We start from the raw sequence: 23,071 nt of genomic DNA, 5'->3' as shown, positions 1-23,071 counted from the left end.
AGATTTAGAGAAGTGTGTTTAAATACTAGTATGTTGATACCGACGGACTGTGAGGATAAAACAAATATGCGCAACAGAGATATTTAGAGACACTTCTTCAAAACTATCTTTACTGAAGAAACGTTCTACAAAGAAATAGCTTCATCAGTAAAATGTAAAGAAAAACTGTGAATGCTGTGAGGGAGCCTAAGGTAATCAGTCCTTCAACCTGGAGGAGATGTGTTGATAAAGGCGCAGCATATGCACGAAAAAGGGGCTTATATAATGGAGACAGGTGAGGCAAACCCACAAGTGAGGAAAAAGCAACAAGTGGCGAATCATCTCGAGCAAATGAAGATCTTAATTGTGCATAAGTGTTTTATTCCCACGAAAAGATTCGTGTCCTCTCTATATCCTTCGTGGTAGCTACCATCTTATTATTAATTTTTGGGTGCTAATGGTCTCGCATCTCACTGAGCAATTTTGTTAATATAATTATTTTAATGACATACCTTAATCATAGGTTTTTGCTTTTATAATTAGAGGTTTCATTGCTGGGAATGTGATCAAAGGAGTTTGTGAACCTCGGGAGGTGAACATCAACTATGACAGAGTCATGCATTGTATTCTATTCAGTTTCACTTGAGGGAGACAGTAAAATCGGAACGAGAGATACTCTAAAGGATGAAGCTCACACTGAAGCTCACATTGAAGCTCACTCTGAAGCTCACATTGAAGCTCACTCTGAAGCTCACTCTGAAGCTCACACTGAAGCTCACATTGAAGCTCACTCTGAAGCTCACACTGAAGCTCGCTCTGAAGCTCAGCTCGCACTGAAGCTGTCGTTGGAGACGCACTCAGTGAGAGTGTGTGCGACGGTATATGTCTGGCTAACAAACACAAGTTTAACCATCGTGTCAACACGAAGACATCCAGAACACAGTAAACATTGTGTGATCATTACACCGAGTGTGTTGGAAAACTGAAGGAACAAAATGATGAACACACACACACACACACACACACACACATGGCCATAACTAACCCCAATAAAACTATGTTGGTATCTTCATCAACTACCATCAACATCAACAGATTCTCTCTCTATGGTGCCAATTGTGGGGCCCCTCGGTGTAATAGTGCCAATTATAGACTTTTCAGTTAAACATTATAATTCCTAACGGTATTTTGAAAAAAGTTTAAACACACACACACACACACACACACACACACACACACACACACACACACTGATCGGTCGAGGATGAGGCAGGACTACAAAGAGACCTGGACAGGCTACAAGCCTGATTCAGCAACTGGCTCCTTGAATTTAACCCTGGCAAATGCAAAGTCATGAAGATCGGGGAAGGGCAAAGAAGACCGCAGACACAATATAGTTTAGATGGCCAAAGACTGCAAACCTCACTCAAGGAAAAAGATCTGGGGGTGAGTATAATACCGAGCACATCTCCTGAGGCGCACATCAGCCAGATAACTGCTGCAGCATACGGTCGTCTGGCAAACCTAAGGATAGCGTTCCGATACCTCAGTAAGGAATCGTTCAAGACTCTCTACACCGTATACTTCAGGCCCATACTGGAGTATGCAGCACCAGTTTGGAATCCATACCTGGTCAAGCACGTCAAGAAATTAGAGAAAGTGCAAAGGTTTGCAACAAGACTAGTCAAAGAGCTAAGGGGATTGTCCTACTAAGAAAGGTTAGGGGAAATTGGCCTGACGACACTGAAGGACAGGAGGGTCAGGGAAGACATGATACCAACATAAAATACTGCGCGGAATAGACAGGGTGGACAAAGACAGGATGTTCCAGAGATGGGACACAGAAACAAGGGGTCACAATTGGACGTTGAAGACTCAGATGAGTCAAACGGATGTTAGGAAGTATTTCTTCAGTAATAGAGTTGTCAGGCAGTGGAATAGCCTAGAAAGTGATGTAGTGGAGGCTGGAACCATACACAGTTTTAACACGAGGTTTGATAAAGCTCGTGTAGCAGGGAGAGAGAGAACCCAGTAGCAGTCAGTGAAGAGGCGGGACCAGGAGCTATGACTCGACCCCTGCAACCACAAATAGGTGAGTAGATGAGTACGCACAGACACACACACACACACACACACACAAACACACACACACACATACACACACACACATATATATATATATATATATATATATATATATATATATATATATATATATATATATATATATATATATATATATATATATATATATATATATATATATATATTATATTACATTAAAACACCTAGCTCTGCTGGGTGCGTGATTCTTGTAGGATTGCGTAGTCCTGTGGATTAGAGCGTCATGTGATTTTCGGTCACCATGTGGCGGGCGAAAAAGGGCATGTGCTCGAGTCCTCGGCTAAATATCACTCGTTCATGGTTACAATAATATACAAGCATATCTGACAGAAAAATGACACCAGCAATCCTACCATCATGTAAAACAATTACAGGCTTACGTTTTACATTCACTTGGCAGGATGATAGTACCTCCCTGGGCGGTTACTGTTTACCAACCTACTACCTAGGATATATATATATATATATATATATATATATATATATATATATATATATATATATATATATATATATATATATATATATATATATATATATATATATTTCTTTTTAGCAAGTCGGCCGTCTCCCACCGAGGCAGGGTGACCCAAAAAGAAAGAAAATCCCCAAAAAGAAAATACTTTCATCATCATTCAACACTTTCATCTCACTCACACATAATTACTGTTTTTGCAGAGGTGCTCAGAACACAACAGCTTAGAAGCATATACGTATAAAGATACACAACATATCCCTCCAAACTGCTAATATCCCGAAACCCCTCCTTTAGAGTGCAGACATTATACTTCCCATTTCCAGGACTCAAGTCCGGCTATATAAAAATAACCAGTTTCCCTGAATCCCTTCACTAAATATTACCCTGCTCACACTCCAACAGATCGTCAGGTCCCAAATACCATTCGTCTTCATTCACTCCTATCGAACACGCTCACGCACGTCTGCTGGAAGTCCAAACTGAATAAGTAAAACTGGTCAGTTACCAAGAACTCATTTAAAAATAAGTCCTTTCTAAAATTTTCTCTTATACGTTTAAAGATACATATTTTTTTCACTCATGTTAATATAAAAATTAATAAATATTTACTAAAAGAACCTTAGAAAACTTACCTAACCTTATTATAACAAGCGAAATTTAATTTAGCCTAATCCAGCTAAATAAATTTTAGATAAGTTTAAAATAATTTAATAGTAAACAAACGTAATGTAGTATTTTTTTTCGTTAGGTTCAGAATGATTTTTTGTGAAATTATTGCATACACAAATTTTTGCTTACCTTATTCGGCAAGACGAGCGTTGCTATTTAATCCAAAATCATAGCAAGTTTTACCTATTCGCCACGACAATATATATATATATATATATATATATATATATATATATATATATATATATATATATATATATATATATATATATATATATATATATATATATATATATATATATATATGCAATAAGATCACAGTAAACAGGTGATTTCAGAATATGCAAAACAACCACTCTGAAAGAATAGAGGAATTCCAAGGGCTTTCGTGACTACTCACATTGATAATGTGAGTAGTCACGAAAGCGGTTGGAATTTCTCTATTCTTTCAGAGTGGTTGTTTTGATATATATATATATATATATATATATATATATATATATATATATATATATATATATATATATATATATATATATATACATATATACATACATATATATATATATATATATATATATATATATATATATATATATATAATGTCGTGGCGAATATATATATATATATATATATTTGCGGTTGCAGCGGTAGACTCACAGCTCCTGGCCCCGCTTCTTCACTGGTCTCTACTAGGTACACTCCCGTCCCCATGAACTTTATCGTACCTCTTCTTAAAGCTACGGATGGATCCTGCTTCCACTACATCACTCTCCAGATTGTTCCACTTCCTGACAACTCTGTTACTAAAGAAATACTTCCAAACATCCCTGTGACTCATCTGAATTTTCGACTTCCAGCTGTGACCCTTGTCGCCTTGCCCTATCTCCGAAACATTCTGTTCCTATCCACTTTGTCAATTCCTCCTTATCATATCTTCCCTATCCCTTCTGTCCTCCAGTGTCGTCAGGTTTATTTGCCTTAACCTCTTCTAGTAGGGCATACCCCCTAAGCTCTGGGACTAGTCTTGCTGCAAACCTTTGCATTTTCTCTAATTTCTTGACATGCTTGACGAGGTGTGGGTTCCATACTGGTGCTGAATACTCCAATATGAGCCTGACGTACACGGTGTACAGTGTCTAGAAAGACTCCTTACTCAGGTGCCGAAACGCTATTCTTAGATTTGCGAGACCCCCTTGTGCTGCAGCATTTATTTGGTTTATGTGCGCCTCAGGAGATGTGCTCGGTATGATACTCACCCCAAGATCCTTTTCCTTGAGTGAGGTTTGCAGTCTTTGGCCACCTAGCATGTACTCCATTTGTGGTCTTCTTTGATCTTCCCTAATCTCATAACTTTGCACTTGGTGGGTTAAAATCCAGGAGCTAATTGTTGGACCAGGGCTGCAACCTGTCCAGAACCCTTTTTAGTCCTGTCTGATCTTCATCCTCTTGAATTCTCCGCATTACCTTCACATCGTCTGCAAACAGGGATACATTTGAATCTATTCCTTCGGTCATGTCATTCACATATATCAGAAAAAGCACCGGCCCTAGGACTGACCCTTGTGGAACCCCGCTCGTCACATGCGCCCACTCTGACATCACTCGATGTTTCCTTTCTGTCAGGCATTCCCTCATCCACTGCAGTGCCTTTCCTGTTATTCCTGCTTGTCTAGTTTTGGCACTAATTTCTTGTGCAGAGTTGTGTCAAAACCTTCTTATAGTCCAAGAAAATACAATCTATCCACCCTTTCCTCTCCTGCCTTACTTCTGTCACATTGTCGTAAAACCCCAGCAGGTTAGTGATACAGGATTTCCCTTCTATGAAACAATGCTTGTTATCGTGTATAAGCTCATTCCATGCTAGGTGCTCAACCACTCTTCTCCTGATAAGCTTCTCCATGACTTTGCATAGTAGTATACAAATCAGTAACACTGGTCTGTAGTTTAATGCTACCTGCCTGTCTCCTTTTTTTAAAAATTGGGTCTACATTTGCTGTCTTCCACACCTCAGGTAGTTGCCCTGTTTCGATAGATGTGTTGAGGATTGTTGTCAGTGGTACAGTGCCTCTGCTTCCTCTCTCAGGACCTACGCTTTTGACGTATCTAGTTTGTTTAGCAGCCTCTTCACCTGTTCCTCAGTTGTGTGTAGTGTGTCCAGCACTTGTTGGTGTACGCTACCTTCCTGGTTTGGTGGAGTCCCTTCTGTCTCCACTGAAAATACTTCCTTAAATCTCGTGTTGAAATCTTTACATACTTCTTGGTCGTTTCTTGTCGTATTCCCTCCTTCCTTCCTCAGCCTGATGATCTGGTCCTTGACTGCTGTTTTCCTCCTTTGGGTCATATTTCCATTTCGATGCTATGTCATTCTCATATTGCTGCTGGGCTTCCCTCCTTATCCTTGCATATTCCTTTCTGGTTCATCGGCTTATCTCATTTTCCTGGGTCCTCTGTCTTCTATTCATTTATCATTCTCTAGCGCACTTAGTTTTGGCCTATCTACACCTTTAGGTGAACAACGGTTCGTTTTGGTCATCCCATTATTTCTGTTGCCCTTGGGTACGAACCTTTCCTCTGTCTCCTTGGATTTTGAGGACAGTATGCAATCATTTCATTTACTGTTTTTCCCACCAGTTTTCTTTTCCAATGTACCTCATGCAGGGAATCCCTCATGCCCGTGTAGTCCCCTCTTTTGTATTTTGGCCTTTCTCATCATACTCGTGCTGCTCCACCCTCTACTTTTAACTCTACAATCTATTCGAAGCTCATCTTTCCCGTCTGTTCCCTTTATCTTTCCTCACGATCTGACATCCGGTTGGAAAAATCGCATTTGTTATCATTCCCGTATTCTTGGTTTCTGTGAGTGCTATGATGAATGTGTGTGTGTGTGTGTGTGTGTGTGTGTGTGTGTGTGTGTGTGTGTGTGTGTGTGTGTGTGTGTGTGTGTGTGTGTGTGTGTGTGTGTGTGTGTGTGTGGGCGTGTGTGTATTATAAAATAGCACTCGGGCGTAATTAAAGGTTATTTTCTTCAAGGAGATGGCAAGGAGATAGCCAGAGAACAACAAGACTATACAGCTGGACACGGAACACAAACAAGCAAGTGACGCAGGTGTTAATTACACCTGTTATGTACAGGTGATGTCATCGATTAATCACTCTGGTGGATACAGTAGTCCAGTGAGTCTTCGTCCCAGAAGGTTTAGACTAACACTCTTTCCTTTCTTCCTCTCCTCTCCCCTTCCTTCGCCTCTCAGGATTTTCAAGTGATAGTAACTCCAGTTATGCTGGAACGTAACCTTGAAGCTGCCGTAGCTGATGAACCCTCGCATTAATACTTGACGATATCCTCATTGTCCTACTGACGTCTCCCGGCTCAGGCTGACATACTGCAACACTCTGAACCTCATCCCACGTGATGGAATATGATAGGAAACATAGCTAGCGTTTGTTTCTCACTGTGTAAATATCATAAAACAGACTAGCATTATAATACATCCGGTTTTTGTTTGATGACAAAATTCCTTCACTTCTCTCTCTTCATTTTCCCAAACACCCAACTCTTGCCCCCTCCACTTTCCCTCTGCACTCACCCCCTCCTACACTACCACCTCCCTACACACAAAAATCTTACGTTACCTATATCAGTCCTTATACACAAGTCACCACACAATCTTCATACTAATATATGCCTTTCCCGTCTCCTTCATCCAAACTTCTTGACAAATGATTTTTCGCTTCCTACACCCACCCCTCTGGCCCTTCTATTTCCCTCCCCCACCTTTGTTGCATCTCTCTGACCCACCTCCCCCCCCACACTCACCCATGTTGCATCTTAAGCCCCATCTCCCCTCCCTCACACCCCCGCCCTTGTTACATCTCTGAGCCTCATCTCTCATTAACGTACACTATGACAAAAAGCTTCCCCTTTACTCAACCTTAAACCCTTGAGAAATGGCCCTCTCACCTTATTTTAACCCTTTCGTGCACTGGGTCCTTTTCCCCCTCACTTTCTCACTTCATCCCTGGACACATTCCTTCTTGTTCCCCACACCCTCACACTCACCTTTTGATAATTTTCCTCCTCTTACCTCTTTTCCCCACACTTATCCTTGATACAATTCTTCCTGCCTTCCCCTCCCATCCCCAGCTTTGATGCAATGCCTCCTGGAACCATCCTCCCCATCCCCAGCCCCACCCATTTATACATTATCTTCCGTCCCCCGCCCACCTCCGAGCCTTGTTACATTACTTTCCGTCCCTCACCTACCTCCAAGCTTTGTTACATTACCTACCGTCCCCCACCCACTTCCGAGCCTTGTTACATTACCTTCTGTCCCTCACCCACCTGCAAGCCTTATTACATTACCTACCGTCCTCCACAACACCTCCAAGCCTTGTTACATTACCTTCCGTCCCTCACCCACCTCCAAGCCTTGTTACATTACCTTCCGTCCGTCATCTCGTTAAAGTAGTTTAATTAAGGCCAGGCAATTTATGATGTAGCCAGATGCGTGTGGATGAACAAACAGGTACACACGACCTCTCTCACTATACTGAACCTATAAACTGCTTAACCTTGTTTAATATACATGATAGTTACGTTGTTTGAACACCCACGGTGTGCTGCTACACTATTTTTTTTGTTATGCAAAGGGAAGACCCACAGTGCGCTGCCACACTGTCCTACACGATAGTTACACAGTTGTAACATCCGCAGTCTGCTGCTACACTACTATATAATACAGTTATTTAAAGAGAACACACACAAGGTGCGCTGCTCGTAAGGTGGGATAATTGGGATAACAATGGGCGGTGGGGATCGATATTTTTCTTAATTCATTTGGCAAATATCATAAAATAAAACTGTCTGACAGGGCTTTTTTTTCTATTGATTTTGCTTATTATTTTACCTGGAAGATTAAGTCCAAAAATGAAACTAAATCTGGCGAAGTGTTAATTTTTATTTTCAGAAATTATGTAAAAAGTTTTTACGTGCTGTGTTAACACTCCAGCAGTTCATGGTGACCCAGATTAATATATAGTTCCTGCCAAGAACCACAAAGTACTTAAGGTAAGTCTGAATAAAATGTAACACATCTTCACTGGAGAAATACGGGGCCAGATTTTATGGTTTTCAAAATTTGCGTAAAGGGACACACAAGATGGAGACAAATGGTATAAAATACCGATGTGATGAAAAAGGAGACACAAGGTTTCGCCCACACAGCGGCTTTATCAAGTCTCTGTGTGTGACCTGATAGTCATAAACTGACTGTGACTTTATCAAGTGGGTAAAATGTTTGGGACACATTAGAACTGAAAATAGTGTATAACTGCATCACATAAGTATATTTGCTAACAGTTTTGTGGTATAGATCTATAATTTTATGTCAGCAATGATGTGAAATCACTAAAGGATGGTATGTGTTGTCAGCTACAGATATTGAAGATGCGGACGAAGCACAAACCAGTTTCAGGAACTGTAGTGCAGTAGCTCGTGATGTCTGGGCAGTAGCTCTCAACACTTCCCCCATAGCAGATGTCATGACTGTCCAAGAAGCAGCTAGGACATACAGGATTCCATACGCAACCTTGGTCACCAAGACTGCGCTGGTAGGTCAAGAAATTCAGCAAACCTGGAGGAACACCGGGCTACTTCCTCATGAGAGGGATTTCCTTGATATTGAAATATGCCTTTGATACTGAAATGTGCCTTTGATATCGAAGTGTGCCAATCATATTGAAGAGCTCAGGTTGTTTGTTCAGTCATATGTTGGAAAGGCTGGTCGTTTAGTTACACAAATTTAAAAATGATTTTTACCGGGAAAGGACTGACATATGATTGAATCGATCGACACAACGACATGACAGTTCAACAGAATGTGTCAGAAAATTGTTAGAAAACGGGTTATTAGTGAGGACATGTTCATAAAATTTTATAGAAGCCTTGGAATGCCCCTGGAGGGTGTAACTCTACAGAATATAATCAGTTTTGACGAGACTAACATGTCTAATGATAAGTAATGCTGTACCAGCGTGGTAGACATGCGGAACATGTGATGATCTTTTCAAAATGGTTACTTTCCGGTATGTTTGGTAGTGGCCACGTTTTATCTTCATATGTTGTATATAAAGCTGGGCCCATTATGAACACACGGACCTACTGCACAAGATATAATCAAACCAACACAGGAAAGTTCGATGGGACTTGTTTCTGGATTGGTTTGAGACAACAAGTGTACCTAACAAGGCAGGACCCAAAACACAGGTAATAATTTAGGTTTCTCATTTTAGAGGTGAGCTAGACGTGTGACTCGTGCAACGTAAAGTGTGTCGTCCTGCTGCCACATTTACCTGGACACCTTTAACAACCTGACGTTAAAGTTTATGACCCAGTGAAATAATAATAATAATAATAATAATAATAATAATAATACTTATCAAGACATTCCCTTTAAAAAAAGTATAAAAATTATAAACTTCCAATTAGTGTTTAAAATTATATTTGAATTCTAAACCTCCTTAATTTTTACATTTTGTAATTTATTATTACATTTGCCACATTGGTCAACACTTGAAATTACATTAATTTTACATACGCAGTTCGGGGAAGTTTCTCCGAAGATATTGTTTTATTCTTTTACTGAGGCATGTTTATATTACTGCCGTCACGAGTTTTATGTTAATTTCTTGCAAGTGAGATGGAAGATGGGGCGGAGATGTTGTCTCTCGGGATAATTTAAATTGTGACATCATACACTTCCTGTAACACCGCTAGGAACTGGGAGATAATGAATATGTTTTCATTCTTTGGTCACCCTACCATGGTGGGAAACGGCCGATGTGTCGAGAAAATACGTCTGAAATTATATATAAATTTGCATTTGACATTAAACATAGATTATACCTAAGATTACATTTAAGTTACAACTCAGATTACATTTTACATGAGGACGGTAGTTGGCGAGCGCCGCCAAGGAAGCCCCATGATTTAGTTTTGCCACTGTAAAAAGCCAGCGATCCACTTTCCAAGTTGCGTTCGTTGACATGTAATTCCCAGATTACTGGAGACCTCTCGTCAAGAGGGAGTGCCGCAGGGCTGACGGTCAACTATACTTATTAATTTCTTCGAGACTTCCTTCGCTGTTAATTTATTTTATCAACACAGGAATTATTGCATTGTGCCAAGTACATATGTAATTATTGTATTGTGCCGAGTACATATCTAATTATTCGGCACAACCGACCACCATTCCTGTTGACACCTTTACCAAGCATAACTAATACGCAATAAATTTTGCATCTGAATTAGTCAAGATTAATTTAGAAACTACCTAAGAACAGCTATTGTTACTAAGGAATGTGATAAGGAGAGAAGAGAATTCTCGTTGGATATAGTGAATAATTCAATGTGCAGAAATCTGTCTTTCTTATCACGCTTTACTGAAGTTCAAGAAAGTTTTCGAAGCGTTTGAATATCAGGACTTAGTGTAGATATATAAACTCTTGGTTGTACTACATCATATAGCATTACTGGGTGGACCACGAGAGTACGCAGCTTCTATGTCAAGTGACGCATACATAAAGAACAAGAAGGTACAATACCGCGACTGGAACAAGACACAGATAATTATCTGTGTATTGTATTGTGTTGCTTCTCTCTCTCCGAAACGTCGTCATAAGCTTCTCTCTTCTATTTGCGGGTTATTTGTGTGAACACAAACAATAATGAGGCAGTCGAAGTGAATGTGTTACTGGCTCATGAGAGTGTACCAACTAAGTACTGTTTATGTACATCGGCACAGGAATGTACGTAATTTCTCCTGTCTTTCTTTAATGCTAGATGACATAAATAGTCAATCTATACGAGTTAGGCAAGTATTTACTAGTCAGAATTTATTACATATACTGCATTAGAAAGTTGCAGGTGAGTAAGCAGACTATCTTTACATCTGTTAAACTGCTCTTCTCGCCAGAGGGTAGCAGTAATAGTAGGATACTCCCGTGTAAGACCCTATGTGGGTGAAAGGGAGATTTGGATAGTGGATGAGAAGTGGGGGAGAGGAAGGGATGAGAGAATGAGGGAAAGAGCCGGGGCTAAACCCAACCACATGGCGTTGGTCAGATGACCAAACGCTCCAACGACGGGTCATCATCTAAGACCCGCGTCAGGAAATACTTTTCCTCTTTCCTGATAAACCTTATCTAACCTAACCTGCAACAAGAAGCACGTGATACTACTGGGAGAGAAGCGTTGGCTCTAATATTATTATTGCAGCACTTCCAAATATACCTCTTATCCTCGCCGCACGCTATAAAATCCTACAACGACCACACCCAGCTAACCTTTGTAAACAGTGTCCGGCTAGTGCGACGGACGTTGCGTGTACAGCCATTTAATTTCTGCATATTACATATTTTGGAGAAGGTCACCGCAATAGCTGATGTCCATTCTGCAAGAAAATTTCACTGGCAAGGCGTAAAATATATTCTTTGTTTTACAGTGAAAATGAGTAAGCACGATCCTTTAGTTTTTCCACTTCAACTGTCAAAAGAATAAAGGTTAAAAGAAGGAATACCTGGACTAACCTGACAGAGCGTCAGGGCCCAGACGCTCTGTCACGTTGAGAACATGTCTCTCTAAAGATAATAACGATTTTAATGGTTGAAAATATTTTTTTTAGTTCAGGGGATATTTTGCAACTGCTGTAGTGTCTTAAACATTTTAGTCCTACTGTCCCCTCTTGTGGTAGTGTTTTGAATGGAGAATGACACTTCATGGTGACTGTGTTTATTTATCTCGTACGAAGCACTGTTATCTGGGTTTGGTAGTGGAGAGGAAGACAGTCTTCTTAACTTCAATGTTTCTATAAAGGCCGCATCATACCCTATAGATGACTACTGTGGGCCCCCAAGTGCTCTACTGGTGGGGAATTTGTATTCACCGAGTACATATGTAATTATTCAGCAAGCACAAGACCAACTACCATATTTCTTTAGTCATCTTTACCAGTTCTAAGAGTGATAATCAGAGTCATGAGTGGTGGTATACAACCCCAAATTATCTAGTGACTGTTGGGTGTGTTGTGGCATTCTGACTTATCAGGGTCGATCTTGGGGAATTGTTAAATTATCTACGTAATCGTTCTATCCAGCCAAACTCTCTCAGGCCATCAACTGGCTCATATCTCATTATCACCTCTGGCTTTTTGTAATAATTTGTATTCAGTGTTCATTATTAAGTTGGTCTGTGTTTAAAAATCAGTTAACATTACGAAAATGGTCTTCACGGAGATTTAACAAAGGAAGAATATATAAATCAGACAAGTTGTCTCAAGAGTCTAACCTCTTTCATTGTTTGTTACTGTCACTGGTCGATGCTTTTAGCACAACAAGGTACTGTAAGACTGCAACAGAAGTACCAAGGAGCAATAACACATATTTATTCATAGGTATCTAGCCAGAAGCTGGAGGCATCATGAACATCGTCTGTACTGTCTAACAGCACCTTAAAGTGGGGACATATTTATTTCACAAAAATTTCAATGAATGTTGAATCCAAGACGAGCACCCTGGAGGGTAAGATTCAAGAGGAGCACCCTGGAGGGTAAGATTCAAGAGGAGCACCCTGGAGGGTAAGATTCAAGAGGAGCACCCTGGAGGGTAAGATTCAAGAGGAGCACCCTGGAGGGTAAGATTCAAGAGGAGCACCCTGGAGGGTAAGATTCAAGAGGAGCACCCTGGAGGGTAAGATTCAAGAGGAGCACCCTGGAGGGTAAGATTCAAGAGGAGCACCCTGGAGGGTAAGATTCAAGAGGAGCACCCTGGAGGGTAGGACCCAAGAGGAGCACCCTGGAGGGTAAGATTCAAGAGAAGCACCCTGGAGGGTAGGACCCAAGAGGAGCACCCTGGAGGGTAAGATTCAAGACGAGCACCCTGGAGGGTAGGACCCAAGAGGAGCACCCTGGAGGGTAAGAACAAAAGAGAAACACCCTGGAGGGTAAGACCCAAGAGGAGCACCCTGGAGGGTAGGACCCAAGAAGAGCACCCTGGAGGGTAAGACCCAAGAGGAGCACCCTGGAGGGTAAGACCCAAGAGGAGCACCCTGGATGGTAAGATTCAAGACGAGCACCCTGGAGGGTAAGACCCAAGAGGAGCACCCTGGAGGGTAAGACCCAAGAGAAGCACCCTGGAGGGTAAGACCCAAGAGGAGCACCCTGGAGGGTAGGACCCAAGAAGAGCACCCTGGAGGGTAAGACCCAAGAGGAGCACCCTGGAGGGTAAGACCCAAGAAGAGCACCCTGAAGAGTAAGTCCCAAGAGGAGCACCCTGGAGGGTAAGACCCAAGAGGAGCACCCTGGAGGGTAAGACCCAAGAGGAACACCCTGGAGGGTAAGACCCAAGAGGAGCACCCTGGAGGGTAAGACCCAAGAGGAGCACCCTGGAGGGTAAGACCCAAGAGGAGCACCCTGGAGGGTAAGACCCAAGAGGAGCACCCTGGAGGGTAAGACCCAAGAGAAGCACCCTGAAGAGTAAGTCCCAAGAGGAGCACCCTGAAGAGTAAGTACCAAGAGGAGCACCCTGGAGGGTAAGACCCAAGAGGAGCACCCTGGAGGGTAAGACCCAAGAAGAGCACCCTGGAGGGTAAGACCCAAGAGGAGCACCCTGGAGGGTAAGACCCAAGAGGAGCACCCTGGAGGGTAAGACCCAAGAAGAGCACCCTGGAGGGTAAGATTCAAGAGGAGCACCCTGGAGGGTAAGACCCAAGAGGAGCACCCTGGAGGGTAAAACCCAAGAGGAGCACCCTGGAGGGTAAGACCCAAGAGGAGCACCCTGGAGGGTAGAACCCAAGAGGAGCACCCTGGAGGGTAGGACCCAAGAGGAGCACCCTGAAGAGTAAGTTCCAAGAGGAGCACCCTGGAGGGTAAGACCCAAGAGGAGCACCCTGGAGGGTAAGATCCAAGAGGAGCACCCTGGAGGGTAAGACCTAAGAGGAGCACCCTGGAGGGTAGGACCCAAGAAGAGCACCCTGGAGAGTAAGTCCCAAGAGGAGCACCCTGGAGGGTAAGACCTAAGAGGAGCACCCTGGAGGGTAGGACCCAAGAAGAGCACCCTGGAGGGTAGGACCCAAGAGAAGCACCCTGGAGGGTAAGACCTAAGAGGAGCACCCTGGAGGGTAGGACCCAAGAAGAGCACCCTGGAGGGTAGGACCCAAGAGGAGCACCCTGAAGAGTAAGTTCCAAGAGGAGCACCCTGGAGGGTAAGACCCAAGAGGAGCACCCTGGAGGGTAGGACCCAAGAGAAGCACCCTGGAGGGTAAGATCCAAGAGGAGCACCCTGGAGGGTAAGACCTAAGAGGAGCACCCTGGAGGGTAGGACCCAAGAAGAGCACCCTGGAGAGTAAGTCCCAAGAGGAGCACCCTGGAGGGTAAGACCTAAGAGGAGCACCCTGGAGGGTAGGACCCAAGAAGAGCACCCTGGAGGGTAGGACCCAAGAGAAGCACCCTGGAGGGTAAGACCTAAGAGGAGCACCCTGGAGGGTAGGACCCAAGAAGAGCACCCTGGAGGGTAGGACCCAAGAGGAGCACCCTGAAGAGTAAGTTCCAAGAGGAGCACCCTGGAGGGTAAGACCCAAGAGGAGCACCCTGGAGGGTAGGACCCAAGAGAAGCACCCTGGAGGGTAAGATCCAAGAGGAGCACCCTGGAGGGTAAGACCTAACAGGAGCACCCTGGAGGGTAGGACCCAAGAAGAGCACCCTGGAGAGTAAGTCCCAAGAGGAGCACCCTGGAGGGTAAGACCTAAGAGGAGCACCCTGGAGGGTAGGACCCAAGAAGAGCACCCTGGAGGGTAGGACCCAAGAGAAGCACCCTGGAGGGTGGGACCCAATACGAGGACCCTAGAGGGTAAGACCCAAGAGGAGCACCCTGGAGGGTGGGACCCAATACGAGGGCCCTGGAGGGTAGGACCCAAGAGAAGCACCCTGGAGGGTGGGACCCAATACGAGGACCCTGGAGAGTAAGATCCAAGAGGAGCACCCTGGAGGGTGGGACCCAATACGAGGACCCTGGAGGGTAAGACCCAAGAAGAGGAGCACCCTGGAGGGTAAGACCTAAGAGGAGCACTGGAGGGTAAGACCCAAGAGGAGCAGCACCCTGGAGGGTAAGACCTAAGAGGAGCTAGAACAGACACTGAACATGGGCGTGCCTATGTTCAGTGTCAACGCTCACTGGGTAGAGGCTGGATGCCAGTAACATGATCAATGATGTGTCTGTTAGAGCAAATTAATAACCACGTGAACAACTCCAGCAGAGGCTTAGATTCTCACCGTTCTCTTGGGTAAAGATCTTGAGTCGATCTACATCCTTCGACTGAGGTCCACATTCTCTTTAAGCTCTTTCTCCGTCATGCCCCACACAACCCTCCTCACCCTCCAACATACCCCATCTTCCTCCTCCACACCCCTTACATCTTCTCCATCACACTCCCCGTCCCTTAACACCCCCTCCACCTCAATCTCTTTGCCTCCATCACACAGTTGAGTACATCACGCACATCATCACGCTAATGTCTGCCAGTGGCCTGTATGAAATTATTTTAGGCAGTGTTTACACCATGTCTCTCTGTTTATAGTTTACACCCACTGGTTAAATAGGCAATTGAGCTTATGTTTCTATTTTGTTTTCTTTAAAAAAACATATAGGTAAAGAGAGTAAGAGTAATGTATTTGATAAATGATGATTATATTTTGCATCCAAGTGAGTAATAATGATTTTATTTATCATATAATATTCAAGAATTTTAACCGAGGTGAGATTTTTAAGACAAGAAGCGCGCGCGCACACACACACACACACACACACACACACACACACACACACACACACACACACACACACACACACACACACACACACACACATATATAGAGGGCAACTGCCAGAGGCCTTAAAGTGAGTATCATGCCAAGCAAATGCGCGTCTGGCAAATTGAAGAATAACGCTTCGACATATAAGTAAGGAGTCACAACTCTGACACCATGTACGTCAGGACCATATTGGAGTACGCAGCAGCACTAGTATGGAACCGACACCTGGTCAAACACATCAAGAAACTGGAGAAAGTGCAGAGGTTTACAGCAAGACTAGTCCCGGAGCTGAGGAATATGTCGTATGAGGAGAGGTTAGGGAACTCAACCTGATCACACTAGAGAAGAAGAGGACTAAGGGTGATATGATAACGACGTACAAAATACTGAGATGAATCGGCACAGTGAATAGACACAGAATGTTTCAGAAACGGGAAATAGGAACAAGAGCGCATAACTGTAGGTTAAAAACTCAGATGTGCCATGGAGATGTTAGGAATTATTTCTTCAGCCTTAGAGTTGTCAGGAAGTGGAACAATCTGGAGAGTGAAGTAGTGGAGGCAGGATCTATACAAAGCTTTAAAAAGAGGTACGACCATGCTCTTGAAGCCGGGAGAGAGTGGACCTAGTAGCAACCAGCGAAGGAGCGGGGCCAGGAGCTGGTGAGTACACAAACACATGCACACACGGTCATCTGGTTTATCGAGTGGCTGTTTTTTTTACAGGCTTGTCTGGTGGCTACTTTTCAGGTCGCAACTATGTTGGCCTCTAGCTCTTGGAAGTTACATGATGATGATGATGGTCATTATAATGGTTATGATGATGATGATGATGGTCATTATAATGGTTATGATGATGATGATGAAGACATAATTTATCCATTACAGCAAGGCGTTGCCTTGAACACTCGCTACATCACTCATCCACTCACTGATCTCACGCTAATACCCGCACGGACTGTCATACTCACTGAACAGAGGAGGCAATATGAAGTTAAATTCCTGATGTTCGTACAGCGGCTGAATCAAGACGATCAGTTAAAAGCGAGGTAAATAAAAAATAGTAGTGGTAGATGTAAAGAGTGCTCATAGTCACAGCAGAGCTGGTGGTAACCAGAAGCAGAACTACTGGTACTTACAGCTCTGTGTCAGTAAATACGAATAGGAAAATAGTACTGTACTAACTTAGTAGAGGTAGTTGTAGCCCACGTCTTCCATCCCTCGTACTTATTTCATGCTATTTTTCAATGTACTCTGGTATATTCCCCTCCCTTTCCCTTGTTTCTCACGCCAGCAGTGACCGGAGAGAGGGGAATGTATTTAATAGAGAAAGCCTTTTGGTTTTCCATCCTAGTATCACACACATAGCTAATACACGATGGTCCTTAATAGGACCATCGTGTATTAGCACTTCTCAGCAGACAGCCTCTATGTGGACTCGCAAGTCTGCTTTCTGTCTTTCCCATTGTAAAATTTCGTAGTGGTTTGATAAAATATATTTTCTTGTCATTGTTGCCACAGGTTATGGTATATCGCTCTTATATAACACATATGTTACGTGTCCCAGGAACTGCGAGACCTGGATCCAGGTCAGGTTAACGAGACAGTCCTTTCAATTTGTCAGACGATGAAGGAGAGCTTCCGTCTGTATCTGTCAACACGGAGACAAATCTTCACACACACACACACACACACACACACACACACACACACATACACACTCACACACACCGTCTTTCTTGCTTATTCTCTCTCTCTTTCATTAAGGAGGGACGGGTTGAGTACATTATCCTGGAGTACACTCAATATTCCTACACAGCATACACATGAGCGGTTAAATACTTTTACCTAGATAAAAAAAATCAAACTAATTCGTAATAGTTTACGTAATGAGACTAGGGTTTCAAAATTTGGTGATGTTCTGAAATCCTATCGAGCAGAGCAAAGTGTCATTGTTTACAAGGTGTCAGAGGCCACGCCCTCCACGTGACCTTTCTGTTTACAGTCTGACATTTTCCCAACCACAGGTGGTGTTCGCTATGTAGTAGTAGTAGTAGTAGTAGTAGTAGTAGTAGTAGTAGTAGTAGTAGCAGTAGTAATAGTAGTAGTAGTAGTAGTAATAGTAATAACAGTAGCAGTAGTCGTACTGGTAGTATTAATAGTAGTGCTGGTGGTGGTAGCAATAGTAGTAGTAGCAGTAACGGTAGTAGTTGTAATTACAGAAGTAGTATAATGTTAGAGAGAAAGAGAGAGAGAGAGAGAGAGAGAGAGAGAGAGAGAGAGAGAGAGAGAGAGAGATTATAATATGAATTAGTAAGTCTTCATGGGTCCTTCACCAAAGAACAGGAGACTCTAAGTGAGTGTATCCTCTGTCCTCCGGCTTCTCTCCGTAGTTGTCCGTCCTCCGTCCGACAGTCGCAACCAGAGCTTGTCACCATACATCACAAAGCCCTTTATTTAAACCGAGCCATATTATTAGCTATTATAGTCACAAGAACAATTAATGCGTCTTATCTGACTACTTCAACATTTATTTTAAAAAGCAGTTTGCAAAAATTATTTTACCAAAGGTGTGTGAGGTGTTACGCTCCATGGGCCGGAAGGCACCGGATATCTGGTCAGCAGAGGAAAGAACACAAGAAAGGAGGAACACTGCAATAGGCCTACTGGCCCATACTTGGTAAGTCCTTCTCAAATACATCTCACAACCTGTTGTTTATATAGTGGTAGAAGTTCTAAATTTAACTAACATGTAGAGCAATATACACTTAACAAGACAATACAGGTAATGAGTCACTGCAAATATAATTCAGGACAGCTGTGGCGGCCATTTTTCCAAAATGGCACCTATGAAATGCAACCAATGAGCATGAACACTTCTCTTTAAAAATCACACATAGATGTGCATTTAAATCTAACCTGTTTTGTAATACTTTACACAGCCCTTCTTGCTTTTGTATAACCGAGCTCATAGTAGGTGCGGTGTCTCTCGTAACCTCGTCCAGCATGACTCGTCAATCTTGGTGTAGCCTCAGCTGGTTAGGAAAAGCAGTTCACTTGCCTGTATCAGTGTTTGACCCAACACATGGCCTCCCTGCTATCCTGCCCACCTGATATGCACCTCCAGAGTTGCCCTTGATGGGAGAATCAACTGCATATTGTTTCTCTTCGAAAAGATTCTATTTCGGGTCTTGTCAATGTCGGTCCATGTGCTGGTTCTGTCGTAGAGCAGAATAACGAACCTCTCAATAGTATGAATGACATCTCCATGTATGTCACTTGAGGGAAATTTCTGTAGTGCCTTGTCAATTCTGGCAGTACAACCCAAACTGTCCAGGACGTTATCTTACCGTATCCAGCAAAAAATAGGAAATTCTGTCACACCCTATCAGATCGTGAAACACTGGCAGTACTCGTGCCTTCTCAGGTCCCAGGCTATCTCGTGGGATGCCAAGTACCGAAAATTCTTGCTAGTTCCAAATCCTTACCAGAGTTCACCTTCTTGGTCACTGACACAGCCAACACAGCATCAACTATGTTGGGCGACTGTGTTGGGCAACAAAGAATACAATCAATAGTTCAGGTCCATACCTAATGTAGCTTCTAGCATTCTACACAAGACTGAGTGGAGTATTTCATGTGCTTACTCAATGAAGCTCTTGTAGTCGACTGTTTTCAATATCTTCACAATGATGGCACTATCAGTAATTATGCTGATATTGACAGGAACCTCTGCTGTGTCTTCAGACACCTTTTTCAAGGATTTCAGGATATTATTTATTGTACACGGTCAGAGGTTTACTTCATCTGAGAGGGTGGGAAGCCATGCCTCATTCTCAAGACAAGAGAACTGTTCGAGGTTACCAATAAATAGACGTGAAAAAGATGGCACATCATTCTTTTGAGAAACCAGCTTCTTTTTCTTTCCTAGGTTGGAATTCCTCTGGAACGACATCGTCAATGGACTTGGTTCTTTCTGCAATACATTCTTTGGCGAAAGTTTCGAACTGTTGTTCTCTTCACATTCTGCAACGCCTCAACTGCACCAGGAACTGTAATATGTTTTGTGTCTTTCCAGAACTTTTATTTTCCAGAAAAGCTGCGCAGATCCATACTTGTTTGTCAATTTAAAATATTGCAGCTTCACGGACATCATCTGTCCAAGCAGGCTGCTCACAAGAGCTACAAGCCTTTTTTCATCAAATACAGGGGTTAACTTCCCTGTATTTGATGAAAGTGAATGTAACCCAGCACGTTTGCAGGAAACTGGTATATCATTGTCTACACCTCCCGTCCGGAGTCTTCGCTTTTCAGCTGTCTGCAGTTTAATATACTTGTACCTGAGCATGCATGTAGAGTGTTATTGAGTATGGTTTGCAACCATGGATGTTTCATTGTTTTGAGCTTCAAGTCTTTCCAACTGGAGTATTCTTGGGGACTTGTAAATATACTGACTACCTACAATTACATGATGGCTTATTGGGTGCAAAATAAAGGTGTCAGAATAACCGAACTACGAAAGCAAACTATGAAGATAATTCTTGCCCATCGTTAAAGTTGCTGTAAATACTCATACTCTCTCTCTCTCTCTCTCTCTCTCTCTCTCTGTCTCTTTCACCTGCTGCGTGACGGTGTGACGTTGCGGCTGTAGAAGTAACCATGACAGATTCCCAGAAGTCTCTCTACCGCCATGGCAGACACAGTGAAGTGAGTCAGCAGACTGAAGAGTACCATCGTGAAGCCGTGGTAGTTACACATCGATTTCTGCGGGAGGAACAAGAATTGCCAGAGTCAGTAAACAGTTATTTATAGCTCCTGAAGAGGACAACAGAGATGCCAAGATCAATTAGACGATAGGATATCGCTCCTGAAGGGAACATCGGAGAGACCAGTGTAAACAGACGTTCAGATATCGCAGCTAAAGGTTAGTAAGTACAGGTGAGAGGGAAGAGCGCCTAGCAATGCGAAAAGTTAGAGTAAAAAATAAGTTAAAGTAGCCTCTTATTCACTTTGAGAAACCTGAGAAGAGACTCTTCAGTAAGACTTAACATCTTACAGGTAAGATATGAACGCAGTAGCTCATAGAAGAAAAATAATCAAGAAAAGGAGTGAGAGTTTTATACAGGAATGCACAATAAAAACAGATAGCTAGTTGCAGAGAACTTTTTTTTATCTACATTAAAGATTATCGTACATTATCTAGGTGCATAAATCAAGGACAGAAAAGCAGCAATCAGGCCAGAGGCAAGAATCTGAGATAATGGTAGAATTACCGACAAAATGTTGGGGTAAATGGACACACTGCAACTATTATGACATATTATTGTGGCAACGTTTCGCTCTCCAGCAGCTCTGTCAAGCCGTTATCTTGTCAAAGCTCCTGGAGAGCGAAACGTTGTCACAATAAAATGTCACAGTAGTTGCATCTGTGGCAATTTACCTAACAAATATCTGAGAGACACGACATCTAGAGGATATGAGACTTACGACTTTCAGGAAAAAAACAGAAACAAAGCAGATAAAATCAAGTGGGCAGAGATTAGAGAGGGAACGTAGTTTCAAGTTGAAAGTTCTCTTGATGCGATCAAGAGCATTGGAGACAAGAGCAATGTAGGTGCGAGAGCCAGAGAGAATGGGCTCCGCTTTTTAGAGGTAATCCTCGCGATAGCAGTTTTGTAGCAAATTTAAGAGCGATCATGGCAAGCCGATAGCGACGAGGAAGGTGGCGATTCTTATAAAAAAAAATCTCTCAAGGGTAGGGATAAGAGCATCACGATTGGCAGACATATCAAGGACAGTGCGAGTGAGATTGGCCAAAGAGGTCAAGAGAGCTCATGAAGTCACTGCTATTACATGGGCCGGGTTAAGTGGCGGAGGAAGCTAAGAAAGGACAGAAGAATGACCAGTAATGCAATAGTTGGGGAGCATTTAAATCAATGGCTGTTTGAGATCTGACGGTGAAGTCTGTTCAGTAATGTAGTAGAGGACCTACCCCTCCCACAAAGTGACCAGCAGCGTAGGAGATGATGGCTGGAGGTGTGGTGAGCATTTTGCCCACGAAGTCGGTCCAGATGAGAGTGCAGAGGAAGACGTAGAAGACAGTGCGGGCGTTGTGCCGCCTGCTGCTGCTGAAGTACAGGTAACACAGAGCGCATACCTGTCCTGTGAGAGAAAGGGAGGGGAAAAAGAGACACATTGATAACAGCCCAGGTAGAGTGTTACATGTGTCACTGAGCACACCTGTCTTGTGACGGGGGGGGGGATGACAGACACCTTAATAACACAACCTAGGTGAGGTGTTATACCTGCTACTCCACCAGTGGTTTTATAAACACACGTGAACATTAGGACATATTTATTAGAAAACGTTTCGGTCCTGGGACCGTGAAGTGATCAAGGTCCCAGGACCGAAACGTTTTCTAGTAAACATGTCCAGTGTTTGTTCATGTATCTTTCTAAAAAAAATTGTCGGTATCTATTACCAAAGTTTCTACCACTCAACCAGTATAACCTAACAAACCCGAAGTGGAATAAATACACCTTTCGGTGTATATACCTTGATCTGCCTCGGTGTATATACCTTGTATATACCGATGGGCTTCACTGCTCCTGTATTCTTATGTTTTAGTGGGCCAATAAGAGTCAACATGGACGCTGCAGCAGACAAAATATTATAGACTATAAGAGGAGTCTTTGTACATTGCAGCCTCGCGCTGAAACACAAAAGTGATTCCACTGTAGTCTGCCGAACGAAAATCTGTAAGGTTAACTGTGTTGTCGCTGCGATACATGACAGAGAACGGCAGACGCTGACGGAGAAAACATTGAAAAGACTACAGTAAATAATTGCTGGCTGTGCTGGGACTTAAGGGAAAGTTGTGATGAGGATATTTACATTTCTACATTCCTTACGAGTTTAGCGCTTGGTTATGATTATGATATAATATATTTCTACG

At 43.0% G+C, this 23,071-nt stretch overlaps 1 protein-coding gene across 4 annotated transcripts in view; it reads right to left on the bottom strand.

The window, feature by feature from the left end:
* Nucleotides 1-23,071, bottom strand: part of LOC128686449 (prostaglandin E2 receptor EP3 subtype) — a 233,711-nt gene that overhangs the window by 68,032 nt on the left and 142,608 nt on the right. For all 4 annotated transcript variants that reach the window (XM_053773376.2, XM_053773379.2, XM_053773377.2 and 1 more), the window contains 2 exons: nucleotides 22,108-22,277; nucleotides 20,734-20,879 (listed from right to left, as the gene is read on the bottom strand). In XM_053773376.2, the coding sequence (XP_053629351.1) occupies nucleotides 20,734-20,879; nucleotides 22,108-22,277 (316 nt within the window). The remainder of the gene's footprint in view (nucleotides 1-20,733; nucleotides 20,880-22,107; nucleotides 22,278-23,071) is intronic.

Source organism: Cherax quadricarinatus, chromosome 17 (assembly GCF_038502225.1).
Source record: "Cherax quadricarinatus isolate ZL_2023a chromosome 17, ASM3850222v1, whole genome shotgun sequence".
NCBI lineage: Eukaryota > Metazoa > Arthropoda > Malacostraca > Decapoda > Parastacidae > Cherax > Cherax quadricarinatus.
The sequence above is the reverse complement of the archived record's forward strand: the minus strand, read 5'-3'. Positions and strand labels throughout refer to the sequence as shown.